We start from the raw sequence: 20,812 nt of genomic DNA on the forward strand, positions 1-20,812 counted from the left end.
GAAGAAGAAATCTTTTCTTATCGTGGTTTTGCATTCACTGAAGAAGATAAACGAAATAAGGATTTCAAAATATCATCTGCATATTGTGGAACAAAAAGTTATAAAATAAAGTGAAAAAAAAACGTCCACACACTTTAGAGCAAGTCTAAAAGGATAATATCCATCATTCATAGCAAAAATGGGTCTTTCAACAGCGAGTTTAGAATGGAAATAACATCGGTAAATAAAAACGCACTTTAAACATCCCAGGGTAGCCATAATGCAGTTATAAATAGCTAGTACTTTTCTTCTAGAGCATAATAAAACTAATAATATACTCCAGTTAATACTTCTGGCAGGTACAGATATAACAACTTGTTTGTTTACTAATGTTACGTCGTGAAAATATACCAAAGTTCCTCTGGAGTATTTTGAAAATGCCTCAACAACAACACCAATACACAAAAATGCTTTGTGTGTATTGGTGTGAGGACAGTATAAGTGTACAGATATGTATATGTACAAACGGGCGCGCACGCACACATAAACACACATGCACATATAGAGAGATAGAAAAACGATTATAACATATATGTATGTGTATATATTTCAAGTACTTCCTACCTCAGTAACCATATGAAAACAGTTTCGCGAAAAGGCAAGGCAATTAAAGTCATACACACATGTAAACAAATACAATTTATTTATAAAATAGCAAAATCACTATTCATTTTAACATTATCAAAAATAACAATAAATTCCTTAAACATACATTGTCTCTAAGATTAGATGATAGTTTCAGTTAATGAAATGTTTTCTTATGCTGCCTGTGGAATCTTTGGAGCCGTGACAGTCAACACGCCATCGGAAGACACTGCGGAAGTCACGGCCTCCATGTCCACTTTGCCTGGGAAGTTGAAACGTCGACAGAAGCTTTTCATGGACTTGAAGTCGCCCTCTTCCTTTTCCACTCGACCTTCCACCACCACCTGATTATCTTCCACTCTGACCTTAACGTCTCCACTCTTGAAGTCATGAACATCTAGTACAACCTGTTTATAGAATCGAGTAGTATTTATTTAGCTTTTTGTCTTCCATTTTTATATTAATGAATATTCAAATACTCTGTTTGCTTGACCTATATGGTTTTATTAAAGCTAATTTTCAATTTGAAAAGTTTTTGAAACAACTTTCTATTTATGTAGATGAATTAAATCAGTGCATTTGCGATTCACGTAAATTTTAGATTGTAGAACTAACCTTATGATTGTGGTCGTCTTCGCTGAAGGCCATGACTTGGTTCTCCTGCTGCAAATTGCGGTCTCTTACACGTCTGTAGCTATTCATCAGATCACTCACGGATTTGGCTTCTCCCCAAGTGTCCAGCATTTGGTCGATGGCTGTCTCAAAGTGCTTCCGAATCTCCTCGAAGAAGGAATCGTGGAAGAAAAGTCCCTTCTCAGCGATGGGGAGAAGCGAATCCTCTTTGCATTCGGGAGCCTCTGGTTTCTGTTCAGGAAGGGCGTCAGTACCTTTGTTCTCCATTTTTCTCTATTGTTTAGCGCTTCAATAAGGTAGAGTAAAACGTGAAAATGTAGATAAAGCTACAGCTTGCTTTGTTCTCTCTCCGAGTGTTGTTTCTGTTGTGTCTAGCGAGAGGCGGCTGCTGAGGCTTTTATGTGGCGCGAGTTGGGTGTGCGCCCACTTTCCACCTCCTTCTGGACGCGGGACTATGGCACAATTGGCAACATCTTCATTTGAAATCTCGTGAAACTTCTAGTTCTCAACTTAGCTAAAATTATTGCTTTCGGTGAAACTTTGCGAAAAATGCCTAAATAGTAATTATTCTTATAGATATTTTCCATGAATGGTCATTATTTATATAGAGACACAAGAACACATACTCGCACTGACCCACACACACGCATGCACGCACACGCACATATATATATACATTTAAATATAAAAATATATACATATATACATATACACACATATAGAGATATGCATATATATGTAAGCGTCTATATGTAAGCACATATATACGCACACACAAACACACAATGCGCACTTTTGACGAGAAACGCGAGGAAGCCATTGTTTGGTTTGGTTTGCTTCGCCTTCCCGAATTCGTCAAAACAGACCCAACTTCCAGCTTGCTATCAATGTAAACAAACGTTCGCAATGCGAGATGGTGAGTGACAGAATTATTCGCAGAAGAGAACAGTAGATGCTGTTAGTAATGTTAGTGATATTACCGACGAAATCTTTTCTTGTCGTGGTTTTACATTTACTGAAGAAGATAAACAAATTTCATAATATCTTATACATATTGCATAGCACAAAAGTTCTGAAAAGAAAAAGAAATAATCGTCCACACACTTTATAGCAAATCTAAAAGGATAATATCTACCATTCATAACAAAGATGGGTCTTTCAACTGGGAGTTTAGAATGGAAATAACATCGGTAAAAATAAAAACACACTTTGTATTATGGTTTTCCCAGGAAAGCCATAATGCAGTTATAAATAGCTTGTACTTCTGGTAGATAAAACAATTTGCTAGTATATATCATCATCTATTGGCGACAAAATAAGTAAATTATCACCGTTGTCATTCATTTCCGTCGGTCACGTTGTCGTTTTGTTTACTGTTGTGACGTCATAAATGTGTAGCAGACTTCCTTTGTAGGAAGTTTGAAAATGTTTGGTTACGAAACCAGACCAAGATATCTGACAAGAAGGATGTTTCAAGAATTTTCAAAATTCTTGAATCATCATACGGTCAGAAATGCGCCTGAACATACACAATCATACATGGTGTGTATTGGTGTGAGGACAATATAAGTGTACATATATGCACATTTAAAGAGATAGAAAGATGATTATAACATACCATATGTATATGTGTGTATACATTTCAAGTACTTCCTACTTAGGTAACCATCTGTTATCAAAACAGTTTCGCGAAAAGGGAAGGCATGTAAAGTTGTATATGTAGGAGTATTTATTCTTCCATTTTTTTCCCTTTCAACTCTAATTCTAATTAAAATCTAAATAATCTATTTGCATTGCTTAGATAATTATGTCTTATGTGTGTGTGTGTACATATATATGTGCTTATTTGTATTCAAGATCTACATATATATGTATATCTCTGTATGGGTGTATGTGTATATATGTATATATTTATGTATATATTTATATATTTAAAAGTATATATATATATATATATATATATATATATATATATACATATATATTTATATATATATGTGCGTGTGCGCGTGTGTGTGTGTATGTTAGTGAGCGTATGTGTTCTTTTGTCTCTCAGTATAAATAATGACCATACAGATGATGGAAAAAATTTCGCAAGGTTTTGCCGAAAGAAATTTTTTCAGCTAAGTTCAAAACAAGAAGTTTCACGAGATTTCGAATCAAGACGTGCCAAGCATGCCATGATCCCGCGTCCAAAAGGAGGTGAGAAGTGGGCGCACACCCAACTCGCGCCACATAAAAGCCTCAGCAGCCGCCTCTCGCAAGATACAACAGAAACAACACTCGGAGAGAGAACAAAGCAAGCTATAGCTTTATCTACATTTTCACGTTTTTACTCTACCTTACTGAAGCGCTAAACAATAGAGAAAAATGGAGAACAAAGGTACTGATGCCCTTGCTGAACAGAAACCAGAAGCTCCCGAATGCAAAGAGGATTCACTTCTCCCAATCGCTGAGAAGGGACTTTTCTTCGACGATTCCTTCTTCGAGGATATTCGGAAGCACTTTGAGACAGCCATCGACCAAATGCTGGATTCGTGGGGAGAAGCTAAATCCGTGAGTGATCTGATGAGTAGCTACAGACGTGTAAGAAACCGCAATTTGCAGCAGGAGAACCAAGTCATGGCCTTCAGCGAGGACGACCAGAATCATAAGGTTAGTTCTACAATCTGAAATCCGTGTGGATCACACACTTATTTTGATATTCATTTAATGAATAAAAGAAAGAAGTTACAGAAACTATTCAAATTAAATTTTCTTCAGTAATTATCTAAGTAACGCAAATAGATTATTTAGATTTTAATTATAATTAGTGGAAAGGGAAAAACTACAAAAATACTCTTACTCGATATTATATACAGGTTGTACTAGATGTTCATGACTTCAAGAGTGGAGACGTTAAGGTCAGAGTGGAAGATAATCAGGTGGTGGTGGAAGGTCGAGTGGAAAAGGAAGAGGGCGACTTCAAGTCCATGAAAAGCTTCTGTCGACGTTTCAACTTCCCAGGCAAAGTGGACATGGAGGCCGTGACTTCCGCAATGTCTTCCGATGGCGTGTTGACTGTCACGGCTCCGAAGATTCCACAGGCAGCATAAGAATGCATATTTCATTAACTGTGATTGTAATCTAATCTTAAAGACAAAGTATGTTTAACTAATTATTTTTGATAATGTTAAAATGAATAAGACACTTTTTAAAAATAAATTTTATTTGTTTATATGTGTTTGACTTCCTTTTCGAAAAAAAAAAACGACTGTCGCACAGATTGCATAACAGATTGATCTTCGAAACTCTCTAATAAAAATTACAGTAACAAATGCAAAGAGAAATCACTACTTCCAACTGTTGTGACCTGTGGTTCCATCATTATTTTTTAAAAAGAAACGTAAAAATTAATAATGGTCTACCGAGCTGTCGCAATGATTGCATAACTGATGGATCTTCGAAAATCTCGAGGAAAATACCTTTACCAAATGCAAAGATGATTCACTATTTGCAAGTGCTGTGACCTGTGCCTTTATGTCCCTTGTGTCAACGTAAGCCCCGAGTGCCGAGGGCGGAGGGTGCCTCCTGTCCTGTGACTGCCCTTTCTGTCTGCTAGGTCTGGTCTGCCTCTTATGCCCCCCGGTCTCCCTGACGAGACGGTTATATCCAGCGACTCCTTGTCCTGCTGCTGGGTGCCAGCTTCTAATTTGTGGGGTGTCCGTGCTTCCGGCGGACTTGCTCGAGGCGGAAAAAGTTATTTGGGCAAGCAGGGCTCAGGCGTGGTACCTCGATGCACGGAAGGAAGGCAGCTGTTAGGGCCAAGGTGCAAGGCAAACCCATCCGGTTTCCATATCGTTGACACAATGATATAAACGATGGCCATAAAATTCACGGGCAGCATGAGAAAGCATATTTCATTAGCCGAAATGATCTAAAAGACAATGTATGTTAAATTAGCTCATTATTGTTATTTTGGATAAAGTTACAGTAAATGTATATATTTTCATAATAGATTAGTTTTGTTTGCCTTCCCTTTTCGCCAACTTATTGGAACACAATCGATTGTCTATTGCAGCATAGTTTTCATAATAGATGGCTCTTCGAAACTTGAAGAAATTAAAGTACCAAACGCAAATAGGGTTCACTTCCGTTTGGTATGACCTGTGGTTCCATGATTATTTTTCAGTGAAATGAATCAAAATTGAGTGTGTATATATACATAAATGAATAAGTTGATACATAGATAAACAGACACACACATATATGTATGTCTCCGTGTCCGTGTGTGTGTGTGTGTGTGTGTGTGTGTGTGTGTTTGTGTCCCTATGAGACTTTATATTTATATATATACATATATATATGTACACACACACCCATATATATATATATATATATACATATATATATATATATATATATATATATATATATATATATATATATGTATGTATGTATGTATATATGCACACACATGTATGTATTTGTAAATAAACATAGTGTATATATACATATATTGCCCTTATACACACACAAAGTATGTTTGAGTGTGTGTTGGTATGTAATATTTACAAATATATACATACATATGTGTGCGTGTGTATATTGCTGTTGTGTCTCTAAATGATGCCCTTATAGGTGGTGGAATATACCACTTGAAAGGTCCAGTAATGAAGCATTTATCGCATGATTGTATCACACGCATTCATCTTAGATTGAGAACTAGAAATTTCGCGAGATTTCGACTCAAGATGTTGCCAAGCATGCCATGATCCCGCGTCCAAATGGAGGTGGGAAGTGGGCGCACACCCAACTCGCGCCACATAAAAGCCTCAGCAGCCGCCCTTTGCCACACACAACAGAACCAACGCTCTTTGAGAAAAGAAAGCAAGCTCTAGCTTTACATCACCGCAAGACGTACTCAATCTTACTAAAGTGATAAACGATAGAGAAATATGGAGAACAAAACTACTAACGCCCTTGCTGAACAGAAACCAGAAGTTCCCGAATGCAAAGAGGATTCTCTTCTTCCCATCGCTGAGAAGGGACTTTTCTTCCACGATTCCTTCTTCGAGGATATTCGGAAGCACTTTGAGACAGCCATCGACCAAATCCTGGACACTTGGGGAGAAGCCAAATCCGTGAGTGATCTGATGAGTAGCTACAGACGTGTAAGAGACCGCAATTTGCAGCAGGAGAACCAAGTCATGGCCTTCAGCGAAGACGACCAGAATCATAAGGTTAGTTTTACAATCTAGTTTATGTGGATAAAAAAACATTGAATTAGATATTCATTTACATGAATAGATTTTTTTTTAAATTAAAGATTATATATATAAAAGATCTAGGTCACGCAAACAGAGTATTTAGATAATCATGAAGATTAAAAAGGAAAGGGGGAAAAAAAAAGAGAAATATCCTTACTCGATTCTATATACAGGTAGTACTGGATGTTCATGACTTCAAGAGTGGAGACGTTAAGGTCAGAGTGGAAGATAATCAGGTGGTGGTGGAAGGTCGAGTGGAAAAGGAAGAGGGCGATTACAAGTCCATGAAAAGCTTCTGTCGACGTTTCAACTTCCCAGGCAAAGTGGACATGGAGGCCGTGACTTCCGCAATGTCTTCCGATGGCGTGTTGACTGTCACGGCTCCGAAGATTCCACAGGCAGCATAAGAAAACATTTCATTAACTAAAACTATCATCTAATCTTAAAGACAATGTATGTTTAAGGAACTATTTATTGTTATTTTTTATAATGTTAAAATGGATTATGCTTTTGCTCTTTTGTAAATAAATTGTATTTGTTTACATGTCTGACTTTACTTGCCTTCCCTTTCCGCGAAACTGTTTGGATAACAAATGGTTACCTAGGCAGGAAGTACGTGAAATATATTCACACATATACATATGGTATGTTATAATCATCTTTCTATCTTTCTGCCTCATTATATATGCATATTTGTGTGTTTGTGCGCGCGCATGTTTGTACACATCCAAATTTGTATGCTTACATTGTCCTCACACCCATACACACAATGTATATTTGTATATGTAGAGGCGCATTTTTGACCGCAAGATAATTCAAGATTTCTTGAAAAGTCTTGAAACATCCTTCTTGGTCAGATATCTTGGTCTGGTTTCGTAACCAAACCAAGCATTTTCTAACTTCCTCCAAGAAGAAGTCTGCTTCACTTTCAGGACGTCATGATGATAAAGAAACCGCCAACATGGCCGAAAGAAATGAATGATAACGATGAAATTCTTGTGATAATTTACTTATTTTGTTGTTTTATCCACCAGAATTATTAAATGGAGTATATTGATAGCTTTATTATTCTCAAGAAGAAAGTACTAGCTATTTATAATTGTATTTTACCTATCCTGGGATGTTCGAAGTGCGCTTTTATTTACCCATGTTATATCCATTCTAAAGTCGCAGTTTGGAAGACCCATCTATGTTATGAGTAGTAGATAATAACCTTTTACACTTGCTTTAAAGTGTGTGGATGATTTTTTTTATAACTTTTCGTCAGTAATTTCACGAACATTACTAACAGAGACCACTCTGTTTCCTTCTGCGAATGATTCTGTCACTCATATCTCGTATTACGGTCGTTTGTTTACATTGATAGCAAGCTGGATGCAAGGTCTGTTTTTGACGAATTCGGCAAGGCGAAGCAAACCAAACCAAACCATGGCTTGCTCGCGTTTCTCGTCAAAAATGTGTATGTATGTGCTTATTTGTATTCAGTATCTACATATAAATGCATATCTCTATATATGAGTGTATGTGTGTGTCTGTGCTTGTGCGTGTGTATGTGTTTGCGCACGTGTGTGTGTGTGTGCGTTAGTGCGCGTATTTCTTATGTCTATATGAATAATGGCCATATAGATGATGGAATATACTTGTAAAAGCACACACACACACAATAGATTTCATTCATTTTCACAAGCTTGTACCGAAAGCAATTATCTTAATTAAGTTGAGAACATGGAGTTTCACGAGATTTCGAATGAAGATGTTGGCAAGAGTGCCTTAGTGATGCGTCCAGAAAGAGGTGGAAAGTGGGCGCACACCCAACTCGCGCCATATAAAAGCCTCAACAGCCACCTCTCGCTAGACACAATAGAAACAGCACTCGGTGAGAGAACAAAGCAAGCTGTAGCTTTATCTACATTTCCACGAGTTTTACTCTACTCTATTGAAGCGATAAACGATAGAGAAATATGGAGAACAAAGGTACTGACGCCCTTGCTGAACAGAAACCAGAAGCTCCCGAATGCAAAGAGGATTCACTTCTCCCCATTGCTGAGAAGGGACTTTTCTTCCACGATTCCTTCTTCGAGGATATTCGGAAGCACTTTGAGACAGCCATCGACCAAATCCTGGACACTTGGGGAGAGACCAAATCCGTGAGTGATCTGATGAGTAGCTACAGACGTGTAAGAAACCGCAATTTGCAGCAGGAGAACCAAGTCATGGCCTTCAGCGAAGACGACCAGAATCATAAGGTAAGTTCTACAATCTAAAATCCATGTGGATCGCAAACAAATAATTTAAACATTCATTTACATGAATAGAAAATTGTTTTAAAAACTTTTCAAATATACGATTAGGTTTAAAAGAGTATTTAAATATTCATTAATATAAAAATGAAAGACAAATAACTATAAAAATAAATACTCGATTCTATATACAGGTTGTACTGGATGTTCATGACTTCAAGAGTGGAGACGTTAAGGTCAGAGTGGAAGATAATCAGGTGGTGGTGGAAGGTTGCGTGGAAAAGGAAGAAGGTGACTTCAAGTCCATGAAAAGCTTCTGTCGACGTTTCAACTTCCCAGGCAAAGTGGACATGGAGGCCGTGACTTCCGCAATGTCTTCCGATGGCGTGTTGACTGTCACGGCTCCGAAGATTCCACAGGCAGCATAAGAAAACATATATCATTAACTCTGATCGTAACATAATCTTTAAGACAATGTATGTTTAAGTAACTTATTATTTAGGATAATGTTAAAAGGAATGAGACATTTTTAAAAATAAATTATATTTGTTTATATGCTTGTTTGACTTTACCTGCCTTCCTTTCTCGCGAACTTAAAAAAAAAAAAAAAAAAAAAAAAACACCGACTGTCATAGATTGCATAACAGATGGTTCTCCGAAAGAACTGAAGAACAATAACAGTACCAAATGCAAAGAGAAATCACTACTTCCAACTGTTGTGACCTGTGGTTCCATCATAATTTTTCGAATATGCTAGTAAAACTTAATAATGGTCTTCCGAGCTGTCGCAATGATTGCATAACGGATGGATCTTCGAAAATCTCGAGGAAAATACCTTTACCAAATGCAAAGATGATTCACTATTTGCAACTGTTGTGACCTGTGCCTTTATGTCCCTTGCGTCAACGTAAGCCCCGAGTGCCGAGGGCGGAGGGTGCCTCCTGTCCTGTGACTGCCTCTTCTGTCTGCTTGGTCTGGTCTGCCTCTCATGCCCCCCGGTCTCCCTGACGAGACGGTTATGTCCAGCGACTCCTTGTCCTGTTGCTGGGTGCCAGCTTCTAATTTGTGGGGTGTCCGTGCTTCCGGCGGACTTGCTCGAGGCGGAGAAAGTTATTTGGGCAAGCAGGGCTCAGGCGTGGTACCTCGATGCACGGAAGGAAGGCAGCTGTTAGGGCCAAGGTGCAAGGCAAACCCATCCGGTTTCCATATCGTTGACACAATGATATAAACGATGGCCATAAAATTCACGGGCAGCTTGAGAAAGCATATTTCATTAGCCGAAATGATCTAAAAGACAATGTATGTTAAATTAGCTCATTATTGTTAATTTGGATAAAGTTACAGTAAATGTATATATTTTCATAATAGATTAGTTTTGTTTGCCTTCCCTTTACGCCAACTTATTGGAACACAATCGACTGATCATTGCAGCATAGTTTTCATAATAGATGGCTCTTCGAAACTTGAAGAAATTAAAGTACCAAACGCAAATAGGGTTCACTACCGTTTGGTATGACCTGTGATTCCATGATTATTTTTCAGTGAAATGAATCAAAATTGAGTGTGTATATATACATAAATGAATAAGTTGATACATAGATAAACAGACACACACATATATGTATGTCTCCGTGTGTGTGTGTGTGTGTGTGTGTGTGTGTGTGTGTGTGTGTGTTTGTTTTTGTGTCCCTATGAGACTTTATATGTATATATATACATATATATGTGCACCCCCCCATATATATATATATATATATATATATATATATATATATATATATATATATATATATGTATATATGCACACACATGTATGTATTTGTAAATAAACCTACAGTGTATATATACATATATTGCCCTTATACACACACAAAGTATGTTTGAGTGTGTGTTGGTATGTAATATTTACAAATATATACATACACATGTGTGCGTGTGTATATTGCTGTTGTGTCTCTAAATGATGCCCTTATAGGTGATGGAATATACCACTTGAAACGTCCAGTAATGAAGCATTTATCGCATGATTGTATCGCATGCATTCATCTTAGATTGAGAACTAGAAATTTCACGAGATTTCGATTGAAGATGTTGCCAAACATGCCACCATCCCGCGTCCAAATGGAGGTGGGAAGTGGGCGCACACCCAACTCGCGCCACATAAAAGCCTCAGCAGCCGCCCTTTGCCACACACAACCGAAACAACGCTCTTTGAGAAAAGAAAGCAAGCTGTAGCTTTACATCACCGCAAGACGTACTCAATCTTACTAAAGTGATAAACGATAGAGAAATATGGAGAACAAAAATACTAACGCCCTTGCTGAACAGAAACCAGAAGCTCCCGAATGCAAAGAGGATTCACTTCTCCCAATCGCTGAGAAGGGACTTTTCTTCCACGATTCCTTCTTCGAGGATATTCGGAAGCACTTTGAAACAGCCATCGACCAAATCCTGGACACTTGGGGAGAGACCAAATCCGTGAGTGATCTGATGAGTAGTTACAGACGTGTGAGAGACCGCAATTTGCAGCAGGAGAACCAAGTCATGGCCTTCAGCGAAGACGACCAGAATCATAAGGTTAGTTTTACAATCTAGTTTATGTGGATAAAAAAAACATTGAATTAGATATTCATTTACATGAATAGATTTTTTTTAAATTAAAGATTATATATATAAAAGATCTAGGTCACGCAAACAGAGTATTTAGATAATCATGAAGATTAAAAAGGAAAGGAAAAAAAAGAAAAAAAAGAGAAATATTCTTACTCGATTCTATATACAGGTTGTACTGGATGTTCATGACTTCAAGAGTGGAGACGTTAAGGTCAGAGTGGAAGATAATCAGGTGGTGGTGGAAGGTCGAGTGGAAAAGGAAGAGGGCGATTACAAGTCCATGAAAAGCTTCTGTCGACGTTTCAACTTCCCAGGCAAAGTGGACATGGAGGCCGTGACTTCCGCAATGTCTTCCGATGGCGTGTTGACTGTCACGGCTCCGAAGATTCCACAGGCAGCATAAGAAAACATTTCATTAACTAAAACTATCATCTAATCTTAAAGACAATGTATGTTTAAGGAACTATTTATTGTTATTTTTTATAATGTTAAAATGGATAATGCTTTTGCTCTTTTGTAAATAAATTGTATTTGTTTACATGTCTGACTTTACTTGCCTTCCCTTTCCGCGAAACTGTTTGGATAACAAATGGTTACCTAGGCAGGAAGTACGTGAAATATATTCACACATATACATATGGTATGTTATATTCATCTTTCTATCTTTCTGCCTCATTATATATGCATATTTATGTGTTTGTGCGCGCGCATGTTTGTACACATCCAAATTTGTATGCTTACATTGTCCTCACACCCATACACACAAAGTACATTTGTGTATGTAGAGGCGCATTTTTGACCGCAAGATAATTCAAGATTTCTTGAAAAGTCTTGAAACCCTTCTTGGTCAGATATCTTGGTCTGGTTTCGTAACCAAACCAAGCATTTTCTAACTTCCTCCAAGAAGAAGTCTGCTTCACTTTCAGGACGTCATGATGATAAAGAAACCGCCAACATGGCCGAAAGAAATGAATGATAACGATGAAATTCTTGTGATAATTTACTTATTTTGTCGCAAATACATGATATTATATACTAACATGTTGTTTTATCTACCAGAAGTATTAAATGGAGTATATTGATAGCTTTATTATTCTCAAGAAGCAAAGTACTAGCTATTTATAACTGTATTTTGCCTATCCTGGGATGTTCGAAGTGCGCTTTTATTTACCCATGTTATATCCATTCTAAAGTCGCAGTTTGGAAGACCCATCTATGTTATGAGTAGTAGATAATAACCTTTTAGACTTGCTTTAAAGTGTGTGGATGATTTTTTTTTATAACTTTTCGTCAGTAATTTCACGAACATTACTAACAGAGGCTACTCTGTTCCCTTCTGCGAATGATTCTGTCACTTATATCTCGTATTACGGTCGTTTGTTTACATTGATTGCAAGCTGGATGCAGGGTCTGTTTTTGACGAATTCGGCAAGGCGAAGCAAACCAAACCAAACCATGGCTTGCTCGCGTTTCTCGTCAAAAATGCGTATGTATGTGCTTATTTGTATTCAGTATCTACATATAAATGCATATCTCTATATATGAGTGTATGTGTGTGTGTCTGTGTTTGTGTGTGTGTATGTGTTTGCGCACGTGTGTGTGTGTGTGTGTGCGTTAGTGCGCGTATTTCTTATGTCTATATGAATAATGGCCATATAGATGATGGAATATACTTGTAAACGCACACACACACAAAGTAGATTTCATTCATTTTCACAAGCTTGTACCGAAAGCAATCATCTTAATTAAGTTGAGAACATGAAGTTTCACGAGATTTCGAATGAAGATGTTGCCAAGAGTGCCTTAGTGATGCGTCCAGAAAGAGGTGGAAAGTGGGCGCACACCCAAATCGCGCCACATAAAAGCCTCAACAGCCACCTCTCGCTAGACACAATAGAAACAGCACTCGGTGAGAGAACAAAGCAAGCTGTAGCTTTATCTACATTTCCACGAGTTTTACTCTACTCTATTGAAGCGATAAACGATAGAGAAATATGGAGAACAAAAATACTAGCTCCCTTGCTGAACAGAAACCAGAAGCTCCCGAATGCAAAGAGGATTCACTTCTCCCAATCGCTGAGAAGGGACTTTTCTTCGACGATTCCTTCTTCGAGGATATTCGGAAGCACTTTGAGACAGCCATCGACCAAATCCTGGACACTTGGGGAGAAACCAAATCCGTGAGTGATCTGATGAGTAGCTACAGACGTGTAAGAGACCGCAATTTGCAGCAGGAGAACCAAGTAATGGCCTTCAGTGAAGACGACCAGAATCATAAGGTAAGTTCTACAATCTAAAATGCATGTGGATCGCAAACAAATAATTTAAACATTCATTTACATGAATAGAAAATTGTTTTAAAAACTTTTCAAATATAAGATTAGGTTTAAGAGTATTTAAATATTCATTGATATAAAAATGAAAGACAAATATCTATAAAAATAAATACTCGATTCTATATACAGGTTGTACTAGATGTTCATGACTTCAAGAGTGGAGACGTTAAGGTCAGAGTGGAAGATAATCAGGTGGTGGTGGAAGGTCGAGTGGAAAAGGAAGAGGGCGATTACAAGTCCATGAAAAGCTTCTGTCGACGTTTCAACTTTCCAGGCAAAGTGGACATGGGGGCCGTGACTTCCGCAATGTCTTCCGATGGCGTGTTGACTGTCACGGCTCCGAAGATTCCACAGGCAGCATAAGAAAACATATATCATTAACTCTGATCGTAACATAATCTTTAAGACAATGTATGTTTAAGTAACTTATTATTTAGGATAATGTTAAAAGGAATGAGACATTTTTAAAAATAAATTATATTTGTTTATATGCTTGTTTGACTTTACTTGCCTTCCTTTCTCGCGAACTTATCGAAAAAAGCATCGACTGTCATAGATTGCATAACAGATGGTTCTCCGAAAGCACTGAAGAACAATAACAGTACCAAATGCAAAGAGAAATCACTACTTCCAACTGTTGTGACCTTTGGTTCCATCATTATTTTTCGAATATACTAGTAAAACTTAATAATGGTCTTCCGAGTTGTCGCAATGATTGCATAACGGATGGATCTTCGAAAATCTCGAGGAAAATACCTTTACCAAATGCAAAGATGATTCACTATTTGCAGCTGTTGTGACCTGTGCCTTTATGTCCCTTGTGTCAACGTAAGCCCCGAGTGCCGAGGGCGGAGGGTGCCTCCTGTCCTGTGACTGCCCTTTCTGTCTGCTAGGTCTGGTCTGCCTCTCATGAACCCCGGTCTCCCTGACGAGACGGTTATGTCCAGCGACTCCTTGTCCTGTTGCTGGGTGCCAGCTTCTAATTTGTGGGGTGTCCGTGCTTCCGGCGGACTTGCTCGAGGCGGAGAAAGTTATTTGGGCAAGCAGGGCTCAGGCGTGGTACCTCGATGCACGGAAGGAAGGCAGCTGTTAGGGCCAAAGTGCAAGGCAAACCCATCCGGTTTCCATATCGTTGACACAATGATATAAACGATGGCCATAAAATTCACGGGCAGCTTGAGAAAGCATATTTCATTAGCCGAAATGATCTAAAAGACAATGTATGTTAGATTAGCTCATTATTGTTATTTTGGATAAAGTTACAGTAAATGTATATATTTTCATAATAGATTAGTTTTGTTTGCCTTCCCTTTTCGCCAACTTATTAGAACACAATCGATTGTCTATTGCAGCATAGTTTTCATAATAGATGGCTCTTCGAAACTTGAAGAAATTAAAGTACCAAACGCAAATAGGGTTCACTTCCGTTTGGTATGCCCTGTGGTTCCATGATTATTTTTCAGTGAAATGAATCAAAATTTTGTGTGTATATATACATAAATGAATAAGTTGATACATAGATAAACAGACACACACATATATGTATGTCTCCGTGTCCGTGTGTGTCTGTGTGTGTGTGTGTGTGTGTTTGTGTCCCTATGAGACTTTATGTTTATATATATATACATATATATATATATATATATATATATATATATATATATATATATATATATATATATATATATATATATATATATATATATATATATATATATGTATGTATGTATGTATGTATATATGCACACACATGTATGTATTTGTAAATAAAGATAGTGTATATATACATATATTGCCCTTATACACACAAAAAGTATGTTTGTGTGTGTTGGTATGTAATATTTACAAATATATACATACATATGTGTGCGTGTGTATATTGCTGTTGTGTCTCTAAATGATGCCCTTATAGGTGATGGAATATACCACTTGAAACGTCCAGTAATGAAGCATTTATCGCATGATTGTATCGCATGCATTTATCTTAGATTGAGAACTAGAAATTTCACGAGATTTCGATTGAAGATGTTGCCAAGCATGCCACCATCCCGCGTCGAAATGGAGGTGGGAAGTGGGCGCACACCCAACTCGCGCCACATAAGAGCCTCAGCAGCCGCCCTTTGCCAGACACAACCGAAACAACGCTCTTTGAAAAAAGAAAGCAAGCTGTAGCTTTACATCACCGAGAGACGTACTCAATCTTACTAAAGTGATAAACGATAGAGAAATATGGAGAACAAAACTACTAACGCCCTTGCTGAACAGAAACCAGAAGCTCCCGAATGCAAAGAGGATACACTTCTCCCAATCGCTGAGAAGGGACTTTTCTTCCACGATTCCTTCTTCGAAGATATTCGGAAGCACTTTGAGACAGCCATCGACCAAATGCTGGATTCTTGGGGAGAAACCAAATCCGTGAGTGATCTGATGAGTAGCTACAGACGTGTAAGAGACCGCAATTTGCAGCAAGAAAACCAAGTAATGGCCTTCAGCGAGGACGACCAGAATCATAAGGTTAGTTTTACAATCTAGTTTATGTGGATAAAAAACATTGAATTAGATATTCATTTACATGAATAGAAGATTTTTTTAAAATTAAAGGTTATATATAAAAGATATAGTTCACGCAAACATAGTATTTAGATAATCATGAAAACTAAAAAGGAAAGGTAATAAATAAATAAATAAATAGATTAAAAAATAAATAAAAATAAATATTCTTACTCGATTCTATAAACAGGTTGTACTGGATGTTCACGACTTCAAGAGTGGAGACGTTAAGGTCAGAGTGGAAGATAATCAGGTGGTGGTGGAAGGTCGAGTGGAAAAGGAAGAGGGCGACTTCAAGTCCATGAAAAGCTTCTGTCGACGTTTCAACTTCCCAGGCAAAGTGGACATGGAGGCCGTGACTTCCGCAATGTCTTCCGATGGCGTGTTGACTGTCACGGCTCCGAAGATTCCACAGGCAGCATAAGAAAACTTATTTCATTAACTGAAACTATCATCTAATCTTAAAGACAATGTTTAAGGAGCTGCTTAATGTTGTGTTTGATAATGTTAAAAGGTATAATGCTTTTGCTCTTTTATAAATAAATTGTATTTGTTTACATGTCTGACTTTACTTGCCTTCCCTTTCCGCGAAACTGTTTGGGTAACAAATGCTTACCTAGGCAGGAAGTACTTGAAATATATTCACACATATACGTATGGTATGTTATAATCATCTTTCTATCTTTCTGCCTCATTATATATGCATATTTATGTGTTTGTGCGCGCGCATGTTTGTAAACATCCAAATTTGTATGCTTACATTGTCCTCACACATACACACAAAGTAGGTTTGTGTATGTAGAGGCGCATTTTTGACCGCAAGATAATTCAAGATTTCTTGAAAAGTCTTGAAACATCCTTGGTCAGATATCTTGGTCTGGTTTCGGAACCAAACCAAGCATTTTCTAACTTCCTCCAAGAAGAAGTCGGCTACACTTTCAGGACGTCATGGTGATAAAGAAACCGCCAACATGGCCGAAAGAAATGAATGATAACGATGAAATTCTTGTGATAATTTGCTTATTTTGTCGCTAATACATGATATATACTAACAAGTTGTTTTATCTACCAGAAGTATTAAATGGAGTATATTGATAGCTTTATTATTCTCAAGAAGAAAAGTACTAGTTATTTATAACTGTATTTTGCCTATCCTGGGATGTTCGAAGTGCGCTTTTATTTACCCATGTTATATCCATTCTAAACTCGCAGTTTGGTAGACCCATCTATATTATGAATAGTAGATAATAAACTTTTAGACTTGCTTTAAAGTGTGTGGATAATTTTTTTTTAATAACTTTTCGTCGGTAATTTCACGAATATTACAAACAGAGACTACTCTGTTTCCTTCTGCGAATGATTCTGTCACTCATATCTCGTATTACGGTCGTTTGTTTACATTGATAGCAAGTTGGATGCAGGGTCTTTTTTTTGACGAATTCGGCAAGGCGAGGCAAACCAAACTAAACCATGGTTTGCTCGCGTTTCTCGTCAAAAATGCGTATGTATGTGTTTATTTGTATTCAGTATCTACATACAAATGCATATCTCTATATATGTGTATGTGTGTGTGTCTGTGCTTGTGTGTTTTTATGTGTTTGCGCGCGCGTGTGTGTGTGTGCGTTAGTGCGCGTATGTGTTCTTATGTCTATATGAATAATGGCCATATAGATGATGGAATATACTTGTAAACGCATACACACACAAAATAGATTTCATTCATTTTCACAAGCTTGTACCGAAAGCAATCATCTTAATTAAGTTGAGAACATGAAGTTTCACGAGATTTCGAATGAAGATGTTGCCAAGAGTGCCTTAGTGATGCGTCCAGAAAGAGGTGGAAAGTGGGCGCACACCCAACTCGCGCCATATAAAAGCCTCAGCAGCCGCCTCTCGCTAGACACAACGGAAACGACACTCGGTGAGAGATCAAAGCAAGCTGTAGCTTTATCTACATTGCCAGGAGTCTTACTCTACTCTATTGAAGCGATAAACGATAGAGAAATATGGAGAACAAAAATACTACTACTGAACAGAAACTAGAAGCTCCCAAATGCAAAGAGGATTCACTTCTCCCCATTGCTGAGAAGGGACTTTTCTTCCACGATTCCTTCTTCGAGGATATTCGGAAGCACTTTGAGACAGCCATCGACCAAATCCTGGACACTTGGGGAGAAACCAAATCCGTGAGTGATCTGATGAGTAGCTACAGACGTGTAAGAGACCGCAATCTGCAGCAGGAGAACCAAGTCATGGCCTTCAGCGAAGACGACCAGAATCACAAGGTTAGTTCTACAATCTAAAATCCATGTGGATCGCAAACAAATAATTTAAACATTCATTTACATGAATAGAAATATGTTTAAAAAGCTTTTCAAACTTAAGATTAGGTTTAAAAGAGTATTTAAATATTCATTAATATAAAATTGAAAAAAAAAAACTAGAAAAATAAATACTGGATTCTATATACAGGTTGTACTAGATGTTCATGACTTCAAGAGTGGAGACGTTAAGGTCAGAGTGGAAGATAATCAGGTGGTGGTGGAAGGTCGAGTGGAAAAGGAAGAGGGCGACTTCAAGTCCATGAAAAGCTTCTGTCGACGTTTCAACTTCCCAGGCAAAGTGGACATGGAGGCCGTGACTTCCGCAATGTCTTCCGATGGCGTGTTGACTGTCACGGCTCCGAAGATTCCACAGGCAGCATAACATATATCATTAACTGTGATTGTAATCTAATCTTAAAGACTATGTTTTTAACTACTTATTATTTAGGATAATGTTAAAAGGGATAAGATTTTTTTTTTTTAATAAATTATATTTGTTTATATGCGTGTTTGACTTTACTTGCCTTCCTTTCTCGCGAACTTATCGAAAAAAGCATCGACTGTCATAGATTGCATAACAGATGGTTCTCCGAAAGTATTGAAGAAAAAACAACAGTACCAAATGCAAAGAGAAATCACCAGCTGTCACAAGTATTGCATAGCAGATGGTTCTTCGAAACTCTCGAGGAAAATACCTTTACCAAATGCAAAGATGATTCACTATTTGCAACTGTTGTGACCTGTGCCTTTGTGTCCCTTGATATAAACGATGGCAGCTTGAGAAAGCATATTTCATTAGCTGAAATAATCTAAAAGAAAATGTACGGTAAATTAACTCCTTTTTTGTTATTGTGGATAATGTTACATGAAATTTATATATATATATTTATGATAATATAGTTTTGTTTGCTTTCCCTTTTCGCGATATTATTGGAACAGAATCGACTGCAAATTGTAGGATAGTTTTCATAAGAGATAGCTCTTCGAGACTTTAGAATACCAAACGTAAATAGGATTGACTTCCGATTGCTATGACCTATGCTTTCATGATTATTTTTCAATGAAATGAATCACATTGAATGTATATTTATATATACATAAATAAATAAGTTGATACATAGATAAACAGACACACACATATATGTATGTCTCCGTGTACGCGTGCGGGTGTGTTCGTATTAGGCATTATATGAATATATTATGGATGTCTGCATGTGTGTCTGTGTGTCCATACATATACTAATGTATATATGTGCATATATATGCACACACACACACAAACACATATATGTATTTATGTATGCATTTACACATATATATGTATAAACATATGTATACATATATGTATATATGCATATGCATATTTAATCCCTATATATACTTATATATATGCAGACAAGACTTAAATACAGATAGATATATACGTATACATATAAATATAAATGTATATATACATGTGTGTATGTTTATATATCTATATCTATCTATCTATCTATATATATATTTATATGTATATATATGAATACATATATATCTATATATATCTATATATCTGCATGCATTTGTACATAAACATACAGTGTATATATACATATATTGTGCTTATATACACACAAAGTATATTTGACTGTGTGTTGGTATGTAATATTTACACACATAAAAACATACGTGAGCGTATATATATATATATATATATATATATATATATATATATATATATATATATATATATATATATATAAATCATACACAGTGAACCCTCACTATAATGCGGTTCACCTTTCGCGTTCTCGCTGCTTCACGGATTTGCATTGTGTTCTGCATTCTGATTGGTTAAACTAATTCTCCGCTTCTTCTCTACCTGTTTGTTAATAACGTTACGGTTTAATATGTACATGTACGTATAACAGTTTGCCAAATTTAAGTTTGCAAATTTTCTCTAAAACCCATGAAGCATTCAGTTCGTATTGATGATTAAAATTATTATTTTACAGTACAGTTGTTATTAATAATAATAATAAAAAAAAACGTTTATACAGTAATTTTATTTGTTAAACAAATGCTTGGGTCTGTAAAGGTTTTGTTCTTTGGTTTCAAAGTATTGTAGAGTATTTCATTGTATAATAATTGTAAAAAAGTAAAGGTTACTACTTCACGGATTTCGCCTATCACGGGTTCTTTTTTGAACGTAACCCCCGCGAAAAGCGAGGGTTCACTGTATGCATTTGTTGTGTCTCAGTGTA

At 37.0% G+C, this 20,812-nt stretch overlaps 7 protein-coding genes across 7 annotated transcripts in view; 6 read left to right on the forward strand and 1 right to left on the reverse strand.

Annotated features, from left to right (window-relative positions):
* Positions 1-732: 732 nt before the first annotated feature.
* On the reverse strand, positions 733-1,624 carry LOC113820706 (protein lethal(2)essential for life-like). The gene is made up of 2 exons (XM_070125084.1): positions 1,240-1,624; positions 733-1,031 (listed from the first exon to the last, which is right to left on the reverse strand). The coding sequence occupies exons 1-2, from the start codon at positions 1,522-1,524 to the stop codon at positions 798-800; spliced, it is 519 nt and encodes a 172-aa protein (XP_069981185.1). The 5' UTR covers positions 1,525-1,624; the 3' UTR covers positions 733-797.
* Positions 1,625-3,534: 1,910 nt separating this feature from the next.
* Positions 3,535-4,439, forward strand: LOC113820705 (protein lethal(2)essential for life-like). The gene is made up of 2 exons (XM_070125085.1): positions 3,535-3,912; positions 4,119-4,439. Exons 1-2 carry the CDS (start codon positions 3,628-3,630, stop codon positions 4,350-4,352), a joined length of 519 nt encoding a protein of 172 aa, XP_069981186.1. The 5' UTR covers positions 3,535-3,627; the 3' UTR covers positions 4,353-4,439.
* A 1,665-nt stretch (positions 4,440-6,104) lies between these two features.
* Positions 6,105-7,050, forward strand: LOC138862618 (protein lethal(2)essential for life-like). The gene is made up of 2 exons (XM_070125086.1): positions 6,105-6,479; positions 6,680-7,050. Exons 1-2 carry the CDS (start codon positions 6,195-6,197, stop codon positions 6,911-6,913), a joined length of 519 nt encoding a protein of 172 aa, XP_069981187.1. The 5' UTR covers positions 6,105-6,194; the 3' UTR covers positions 6,914-7,050.
* A 1,332-nt stretch (positions 7,051-8,382) lies between these two features.
* On the forward strand, positions 8,383-9,294 carry LOC138862619 (protein lethal(2)essential for life-like). The gene is made up of 2 exons (XM_070125087.1): positions 8,383-8,752; positions 8,941-9,294. The coding sequence occupies exons 1-2, from the start codon at positions 8,468-8,470 to the stop codon at positions 9,172-9,174; spliced, it is 519 nt and encodes a 172-aa protein (XP_069981188.1). The 5' UTR covers positions 8,383-8,467; the 3' UTR covers positions 9,175-9,294.
* Positions 9,295-10,950: 1,656 nt separating this feature from the next.
* Positions 10,951-11,891, forward strand: LOC138862620 (protein lethal(2)essential for life-like). The gene is made up of 2 exons (XM_070125088.1): positions 10,951-11,323; positions 11,529-11,891. Exons 1-2 carry the CDS (start codon positions 11,039-11,041, stop codon positions 11,760-11,762), a joined length of 519 nt encoding a protein of 172 aa, XP_069981189.1. The 5' UTR covers positions 10,951-11,038; the 3' UTR covers positions 11,763-11,891.
* A 1,368-nt stretch (positions 11,892-13,259) lies between these two features.
* Positions 13,260-14,137, forward strand: LOC138862722 (protein lethal(2)essential for life-like). The gene is made up of 2 exons (XM_070125652.1): positions 13,260-13,638; positions 13,825-14,137. The coding sequence occupies exons 1-2, from the start codon at positions 13,354-13,356 to the stop codon at positions 14,056-14,058; spliced, it is 519 nt and encodes a 172-aa protein (XP_069981753.1). The 5' UTR covers positions 13,260-13,353; the 3' UTR covers positions 14,059-14,137.
* A 1,703-nt stretch (positions 14,138-15,840) lies between these two features.
* The window catches only part of LOC113812724 (uncharacterized), a 6,376-nt gene continuing 1,404 nt past the window's right edge, over positions 15,841-20,812 (forward strand). The window contains exons 1-5 of the mRNA XM_070125024.1: positions 15,841-16,209; positions 16,436-16,667; positions 18,008-18,186; positions 18,246-18,530; positions 18,718-18,945. Of these exons, the coding sequence (XP_069981125.1) occupies positions 15,925-16,209; positions 16,436-16,667; positions 18,008-18,186; positions 18,246-18,530; positions 18,718-18,945 (1,209 nt within the window). The 5' untranslated portion in view covers positions 15,841-15,924. The remainder of the gene's footprint in view (positions 16,210-16,435; positions 16,668-18,007; positions 18,187-18,245; positions 18,531-18,717; positions 18,946-20,812) is intronic.

Source organism: Penaeus vannamei, chromosome 9 (genome assembly GCF_042767895.1).
Source record: "Penaeus vannamei isolate JL-2024 chromosome 9, ASM4276789v1, whole genome shotgun sequence".
Lineage (NCBI taxonomy): Eukaryota > Metazoa > Arthropoda > Malacostraca > Decapoda > Penaeidae > Penaeus > Penaeus vannamei.